This window comes from Trematomus bernacchii, unplaced genomic scaffold (genome assembly GCF_902827165.1).
Source record: "Trematomus bernacchii unplaced genomic scaffold, fTreBer1.1, whole genome shotgun sequence".
In the NCBI taxonomy this organism is placed as follows: domain Eukaryota; kingdom Metazoa; phylum Chordata; class Actinopteri; order Perciformes; family Nototheniidae; genus Trematomus; species Trematomus bernacchii.
The window spans coordinates 4,075,095-4,083,640 of NW_022987573.1; the positions used below are offsets into that span (position 1 = coordinate 4,075,095).

Here is an 8,546-nt window from a genome sequence, read left to right on the forward strand (position 1 = left end):
TTGTTTAAGCATTTCACATCTTTTTTTTATTTCTGCATTTCATTTCTTCAACAATTGAATTGCAACCAGATCTACAATAGTTTGAAAACGTGCACAAAAACGTGAGTTTCTTCATCCTGCAAAGAATAATAAAAAATAAAATCTGACCCAGGCAAAAAAGATAGCAGGAAACTAGTGTTAATTCTATAATTCTCCTTCTAGTTAATCATAATTTAATACCTCAGCATAATATACTTATAAAGACAAATTTGTCTTGTAGTTTTGCCCCTTGCAGCATTCCCCAGCCCTGCAGTTAAAAAAAATATTTTCTCTATTTAAAACAAACATTTCAATGTTATTATTATCATCATCATCATCATCGTCATTACTATGGTCTTAGTAATTTCAGAGAAAAGAAAATATTTTCCTCTCATTCAGGCCCACACCTGGTGACCAAGGCCCACCCACCCTTATCAGAATCCAATACACAACAATGCTCAAAAGTCCTGATCGAGAAATCAAACGGATGGAAACACAGGAATGACACAAAACAATTACTCAGCAAATTAGAGGTGAGACAAAACTTAGCTTAAAATTCTCGTTTGAACCCGCCCTCAACGAGGGATAAATTACCTTCTACGTTTTTCCTGCATACATCTTCACCTGGAGATCATTCACACCCACTGAAACCCGTTAAACCCACAATGCCTCATCAGGAAGTACAGCTTCAAATAGAAGATGGCAAATATCAATGAATTCTACTCTTACACGGAGCTGTGTATTAAATAAAAATAAATAGATATTTAAAAAGGGAGAGAACAGTCCATCTATAATGTTATGGTGTGTCTTTTTTTCTTCATTTTTTGTACATTTTCTAAGAAAAATCTGACATAAGAAAAACATTATTTATGCCTTTCCAGATTTTTCCAAAACGTTTTACCTATATCAAGAAGGTCATACAGATATACAGTAAAATAAGAGGAAAAAATACAACGGAAGTCTTTAAAAACTATATGCAAAGGGGATTTAAAAACATAATAAATAAATAAAATACCAATATCATGATGATGGGGTAATTACAACTGAGTAGGTGTCTAACCAAAAAGAGGAGAAAACAGTGAGTTTATAGTACTTGGTTTTTGCATTAAGTTCAATAAGGGACCTCTTGGTAAAAAGTAGGGGGAGGGGTTACGTTAGGTGCTGATGAAGATCCTCCGGTCAGTTGGCTGCGAGTCCAGTAGCTTCAGAAGAGAGCCTGAGGAGCACAACACAGAACAAGAAGCGTTAAATTCCTTCATATTTGATTCTAAATAGTAATTTATTTGAATTTTCTGCAGGATATCCTCTCTTTTCAAAAGCTACCCTTTGCAATTTGGCAATAACAAAAGTAGAGAAAAATCACGAGCATGGAAAATATTGTATTATTCACTTCCTCCTGACATTTTTATCCCGTCCAAATGGGACCGCCCGTCCTCGCTAATGCTCTGGCAATAATAAACACATTCAATATTTCCACTCTAATCCCGTGATTAACCAATAACCCTTACATTTTAAAGCCCCTTTCATACAGATTAGTGCAATTTAGAGAGATTTAAAAAAGGCATGCAAGACAGAAAACAACAATAAAAGTGCTGTGTTAACATTTTAAAATAAGATGTAAAAAAACAAGATGGTATAAAAAGATGTGATTATTGATTACTAGGGTTGCAAAGGGGCGGAACATTTCCATAGGAAGTTAAGCTGGGGAATTTTGGAAATATTCCATATTGGAAACTTTCCATGGGAATAATGGGAATTAACGGGAATGTAATCGAATTGTGTCCAAGCATACATATAAACATTGTTTTGTCATAAGAAAACATCCATGCAAAATGATACAATTCAAAAACATGACATTTCAACAGATGTATTTGTAAGTAGAACAGAACAAGTTTTAATAATTTTATCGAACAATCATTTGTTTCACTGAAGAACAAAAACATGAATGTTGAGTTAAATATTACTCATCCCCCCCCAACACCATTCATTCAAAAATGTGCTTTGGGCTCAAAAGTGTGATCCAGTCTTCTAGAAATCATCTGCATGTGATGGAGGAATGCACAGTGCCTGTAGGGGGTGTAGTCTCAATAGCCATGCAGTAAGCCAGGGATCACCAACTACATTTGTCCAAGGGCCAAAATGTATCCAATAGACATCGCGGGCCAGCGATTTTTAAATAGCCCAGAATGTTGAAGTTGTTGACCGGGGGGGGGGGGGTGCTAGTGGAGCACGCTCAGGTTCTGCGGAGCGCATAAAGCTTAGCAGACTCTTCACGCTAATGAAGGATTACTTCTAGGCTAAGGTCCCGCAGCTCCTGCCTCTCTGTTGGACTCCGGTATTGCACATTACTCACAAGACGTAAAAAAAAATATGAGTGGAGGGCGAACGCACTAACCACTCCGCCAACGCCACAGTCACCCCCGTCGTGCGGGCCGGATGTGGCCCGCGGGCCGCCAGTTGGTGGTCACTGCAGTAAGCAGTGTGCTATGTGCATGTGATTGAGGAATGGCATGGATATTCAAGTGTACTTGAATGGCATCTGTTTGTTTTAGTCAAGATTATGCTAAAATATACTTTCCCCAACTATATTTAAGTTCCTTATGAAGAGCCAACCTTCAATTTAGAAAATTCCCAGTTTATTCCCATGGAAAGTTTCCATCTTTGAAAATTCCCGGAATTTTGCAACCCCTATTGATTACACATCGGAAAGGCGAGTTGTTACAAAGTGTAATCTCAGTTTCTTCTTGGTTATAGCCCCCCAGTAAAACATGGTGATGTCTAGAGTGTTTCAGTTTCTGATACACAGTAAGCAGTCTGCCTGTTTCTGTATTAGTGCTGCTCTGTGAGGAGGTGTTGCCGTCGCATAACGCCTCTTACCTGGCATTGATCAGGTACTCGGCCAGGCTGATGCTGGCGTGGGAGCCTGTGATGGTGACCTGCCTGTCAGTGGAGCCCTCCACAGGGTTGGCAATCTTGATCTGAGCCCCTGACATCTGACGGATCTCATTGATCTTTGCGCCCTGACGGCCAATAATGCAGCCAATGAGCTGAGGGAGAAGAAGAAAAACGTAGGAACAATAAGCACTTTTAAAAAGAGGAACGATACAAAACAAGCTACTTAAAAGTGGCGCCATGTTTTTCTGCAAACCGAGTAAATGAGACTTACATCGTTTGGAATGGTCAGCTCATGAGAGCCAGTTTGTGCAGAGGCGTCCATCCCAGCTGGAGAAATGCAAAGAAAGTGTTGACTGGGTGGATTGTTACAAATCTATATTAATCCAATTTCCTCTTTCAATCTGTCTACCTACCTTGGAAGCCCTGGTTGCTATGTGCAATGGGGAAGGGGCTCTGCTGCATGGCCAGCTGGTGAAGTTTGGTGAGCTGTGGAAACAAAGGAGGGGAGGACACGGAGAGCAAACAAAACGAAACATGAGCGACAATCAAGAAGTGATTACAAAGTAGAAATCTTGAAATTAAGTGGTTGTAGTGAGGATGAGAAGAAATATGAAATGGAACATGGAGCTCATGATTTAGCCTAAAAAGGGTAAAAAAAAGGTTTTGTTGTTAAAAAGTTAAATAATGTTTGAAATTGTTAAATGGATATCAGGCAATGGGAGTTGGAAAATGAAGAGTCAGTGGGATGAAGTAAGAAGGTGGCATGGCTCCTGAGGACCGAAGATTCAAATATATTGGATCACTTACAGAGGGCCCTTCACTTACATCAGGCTGAGGAATGGCGTGCTGCCCTTGGACAGCGTATGCCTGCAAGGAGAGAACAGCTCTTAGGAGGGTGTGGCAGTGTCACAGTGTGCTCAAATCAGTCCTCTGTCCTTGGTGTGCTACAAGAACAGAGCCAGGTATGCTACGGACAGTGCATAAAACACTATGATGATAGCCTGAGGATAATCAAATTCCTCCGACCAGAAGTGCTTCAGTAAAAAGTGAGAATATTTTCCCCCGAAACAGCAGACACTACAGGGACAAAAATAGCACACACACAACAGATGTAGAGTACAAAGAAGTGTTGTTTACCTGACCACCTGCAAAGATGACAGGAGAGCCTGAGGGTTTGGGTCTGTACGGGATGGTCACTCCCTTTGGGGGAGACTAAGAACACAGAAATATCACCATTAACTATTGAAGTCACATCAAAAAGGTATCAAAGAATATAATAAACCATCAGAAGTATCCATACAGCTTTGTAAGAAACTCAAGCACTTTCAAGGTACCTAAACAACAAAGACCCCAGAAGCTCAAATCTAAATTGTAACTACAGATGTAACTGGGAAAAATCAGTTTCTTTTAGTCATCAGTCATTGTACATTTTCACTTATTTACACAGCTATTTATAGCAACGGATTGACGGGTGTGATCATGATTATTTAATGATTAGCTAGCTCTGTGTCTGGTGTGAGACGTGAGGAGATTTCATCTATTAAAAGAGTCACTTATGTAAGTGGTTGCGTATATGAAACACCAGATTATGTGGAAAATCAAGTATTGTTCCAAGTGGGACATTTGATTTGCAGGCAAATTCATTTTACTTTCATGTTGGGGAGGAATTAAGTTTATTGCATTTTGGCTTCATTGGATAAAACAGATATATTTAAAAGTAGTTGGATTCGAACCGAGACCACTGCAGTAAGAACTCATCGTGGGTCTATAAAGGTGAGCTGCCATGGTGCCCAGGTCTCAATTAAGTTCTTATCTCATGAAAATCCTGACCTTAAAAAAATCCAGCATTTTCAAACGACTTTGTGTGTACCCTGAATAACAACATATTTCAAACAGAGTGAAAGCGGCATCATAATAAATAGTGTCTGTACCTCAAGCATGACAACGCAGATCTGCTTGACACACTCGATAATGGACTGGGGGGTCCCTGCAACTGTGATGGCACGCTCTGTTGAGTTGGGCAACATGTCCCCTGCTACTTGTACCTGAGCTCCTGCAGACTGCAAAGACACAACAAACCACAAATGTTAGGACAAATCAGGGATTAGACACTGGATATAGAACAAAAAATTAAATATGAGGACAAACCTCTCTGATTTCCTTGATCTTGCAGCCACCCTTGCCGATGAGGGAGCCACACTGGCTTGCAGGCACGACGAGGCGCATGGTGACCGGGGGTTTGCTGGTGGCTGTACTGTTAGTCATTGAGGTGCTGATGTCCTGGAATGAACAGTGACACGACAAGACGATTAAGAAAACTTGAACGTGTCAATTTAGTTGCTAAAACATGTCTGAAATCAGATGAAGCGGGTAAATCTTACCTCCTCCAGTTTCTCAATGATCATGGAGAAGGCTTTAAAAATGGAGGTGGTTGGTCCCGCGAGAGTTATGATCCTCTCCGGACAGTTCCCCTCTGAGATGTTGATGCGAGCACCACTCTGTGGAAAAGGGAAGAAAACAGGAAATATCTTCAGACCCAGGGATATCATATGATGCATGAGTCAAATTCACTAACAGTATGGACATGCTTCTTCTTGTTCACTCACATATGTACAATAAAGACAAAACATATCTTACCTCCTCTCTCATCTTCTTAACAGACTCTCCTTTCTGTGAAGAATGCACAAATACACAATATTTACAAAACACTGAGGGCCAAGATGTAGATAGCAATCCTTCTGGCAGTAAAAAAACAACTTACCTTGCCAATGATGCTACCAACCTCCTACAAAAGAGAACAAAAATATGTGTTAAAGCCTCTGTGCCTGGCACAAGGAAAAGCGATGTTTGTGCTTATTTTCAAACACTGCATGTAGTCACACTCACCTTCCCATGCATGAGTAGCCTGATGGTTAAGGTGACATTAAGTCCTCCTTCAACCAGGCTTGAGTCCATTTCTGCTGCTGAATCCACGATTAAACTGGCCACAAAGCTGGTCTTTGGTCACTGGTTGAATGTCTGCAATAGAGCGGAAAATGTGACTATCAGGGACAAATGTAGTGACAGGAAACTATGAGGACATCACAACAGAAAAAAAGCCTTGTTTACTAAAAAAGCTGCTGTCAGTGCAGGTCAATGTAACTATGAATGCAGACAGCATCGTGTTGATTTGATCTAGTGTTGTATTTAAACAACGTTATGTAGTCATGTTAAAAGAATGAGGCTTTTCAGTCCAGTAATTCACGTTAGACTGGCCGGGGTCCACTCATTCACATTAGCACAATGACCCACTGTCTCCATGAGGGAGTGTCTATTACCTGGCGTAAAAACTGCTTTAGCGACATAGCTTATAGGTACATGTTTAAATACCGAAATGCAAGACCATAACGTGCTCTTTATGTTATGGTTACTTTTTGTCGAGTGTGCATTAGCAGTTAAATTAAGGCTCATAGGATAACATCGCAGATGCTATTTTAGAAAGAGCATCACATCTAGTCGCGCAAGCAATGAATGCTACGTTAGCATTTCTATCGAACTACCAACATACACAAGGAAAAACTGTGTGAATATTTGGCCACCATATCTATAATAAGACACTAGAAAATACACTGGCTAGCAATTAACTCAGGATTGGCAATACAGTTAAACACGGTTCTGTTATTTTCCATTCAGGTCGCTAGCATCGCCTGATCCAGGAATTAGCCTGATCCCGCGGCCTACGGAGCGTACCGAGGCAACGCGCCGAGTTATCCCCGTCCTTCACTCCGGGAGCAAACCGACACAAAGACGCGTATTTCTGCAGGACTTACCCGATCCGTCCCTTGAAGAGTGTTCAGGGGGTGGGTAGGGTGGCAAGGGTGGAAGGGGAGAGGTTCGGGAGGGAGTTTTAAAAGGATCCGGGGAAGAGGGAAGAGACGCCGCTGTTCGATCGGACTCCACTCTTCTGCTTGGCACAAAAGACAAAATTAATTCAACTTTGACCTCTCAACTGCCCCGCCCCTCTCCCGGGGTCAACCCCGCCCCCGGAGCGCTGTCCATGTGGATGCAAATGAACTGCCACTACACTGTGGCTGTGTTAAATGTTTGAAAAAATAAAATAGGTAAGTTTTAAGTAAATGTTGTCACGCTGTTTATACTATAGACCAAAACCTAATTGATATGTTTTTATACTGCTGAACTATACTACAATACGTTACACTATTTCATATAATAATAATAATTATAAGTAGTTATAGTAATGTTATTTCTTTTATATCAACCCAACACATGTTATACCCCTATGCTTATCCCACACGTTTCTGTTCTACAGTATGTTAGTCTTATCATTAAGCCTACTGTAATACATTATGTTTTGCTATATTAATAGAGCCATATAGACTCACTTTAGACAGTTTCTTTTATCACATTTGTCTTGTGCAATTCCTTCTCACCTTTTAATATTTTGTACCAAGGGTAGATAAAGACATTTTCTTTCTTTGGTTGTGTCCTATGAAGCCCTCTCCCCACTGATAACACACTGCTGTAAATCCAGCAGATGGCACAATAACTCTGTGAGCGACAGGAATCCAAATCAAGCTGGATGCAGTCCCCTTTTAATCCTCCATCCTTTCTTTCTGTTTGCTAAACAAGTAGCACTATCCATAGCTTGTTTTTCAGAATAAAAAGTATTGTTTGACCCAGAAAAAAATTCTTAATGAAATAGTTATTGTAAAAAGTCCTCCCTACTCCCAGTGATGTTTCTGTTGATGAGTTCTGGATGAGTCAGAACTATAAATTTACATTTTACAAAGCAGGGCAGCTATAATAATAGTATTAATCATCCTACTGTAGTTAATCTCTCAGTACAGTCTGAGTCAGTCGACGGATGCTTATGTAGGCTTCAGCGTTTTGCTATAAAGGTCTGACGATGAAAGTAGACAGTTGGTCAGTAATTAGTTCATGTGGTTAAGCGAGAGCAGAGCTGCCCAAGTTGGCCTTTGCTGTAAATGGTATGTTGAATTCAATCAAATCCAGGGAGTTTTTAAAATAAAAGCTAAATTGGTCTGTGGTTTTCACCTTTAGGCTTCTACGCCCTGGTGGTACTAGAAAACTGCTGATTTAGTATCACTGTGGCCGGAAGGAAGACTTCAGGAAATCACCTCTTGACCTGAAAATAATGAGCTTCAGTATTATTAATAAATAAAAGAAAATGATTGATGACTTTCCGCTTCATGATGGATTGCCCTGTTTTCTGTGTAGGCTGTTGTTGTTTTGCCACATGATTTATGGGATAAATGAGGATTTAAATTGTCGGCTGGTGTTTATTTTAAATTAGCAGAATAGAATCCAAGCCCAGTTAAAACCTCCAAAACCTGGTGTTACCATAATTAGACTAGGCTACTTAATAAAAGAAGAAGAGATGGAACAGTATAGCCCTACGACCATGTGTTCATGGTCTGGTTGACAGCGCATTCTGTCTGAGCTAACTCAGCACATGTTCATTAATCTGGTGCACATCAGAGCACCCACAATACAATTAGTCAATGGTCAGAATAGCTCGTTATTGAATGTAACTAATCTTCTATTCCTGTGAATCGTTAATCTTGTATAAATCCAATTCTCTAGCAGAACTGATGTCCCACGCAGCGTGGTTT

The 8,546-nt window shown here is 40.4% G+C and overlaps 1 protein-coding gene across 3 annotated transcripts; it reads right to left on the minus strand.

The window, feature by feature from the left end:
• LOC117479480 (poly(rC)-binding protein 2-like) lies at positions 1-6,871 on the minus strand. Of its 3 annotated transcripts, none has more exons than XM_034126444.1 (13): positions 6,723-6,871; positions 5,800-5,931; positions 5,675-5,698; positions 5,551-5,583; positions 5,295-5,411; positions 5,062-5,193; positions 4,845-4,973; positions 4,051-4,125; positions 3,739-3,780; positions 3,327-3,399; positions 3,185-3,240; positions 2,896-3,065; positions 1-1,234 (listed from the first exon to the last, which is right to left on the minus strand). In XM_034126444.1, the coding sequence occupies exons 2-13, from the start codon at positions 5,866-5,868 to the stop codon at positions 1,198-1,200; spliced, it is 957 nt and encodes a 318-aa protein (XP_033982335.1). In that variant the 5' UTR covers positions 5,869-5,931; positions 6,723-6,871; the 3' UTR covers positions 1-1,197. The 3 variants fall into 3 exon arrangements, with proteins under 3 accessions (XP_033982335.1, XP_033982333.1, XP_033982334.1); XM_034126442.1 differs by having other exon boundaries at positions 3,721-3,780; XM_034126443.1 differs by having other exon boundaries at positions 1-1,244; positions 3,721-3,780.
• Positions 6,872-8,546: the final 1,675 nt, after the last annotated feature.

Bases quoted from the DNA above. Each gene is read 5' to 3' on its own strand.
- LOC117479480 (XM_034126442.1), bottom strand. From the start codon at position 5,868: ATGGACTCAAGCCTGGTTGAAGGAGGACTTAATGTCACCTTAACCATC. The intron at 5,699-5,799 runs GTGAGTGTGACT...TCTCTTTTGTAG, and splicing joins GGCTACTCATGCATGGGAAG to GAGGTTGGTAGCATCATTGG. The intron at 3,241-3,326 runs GTAGGTAGACAG...GCATTTCTCCAG, and splicing joins TAGCAACCAGGGCTTCCAAG to CTGGGATGGACGCCTCTGCA.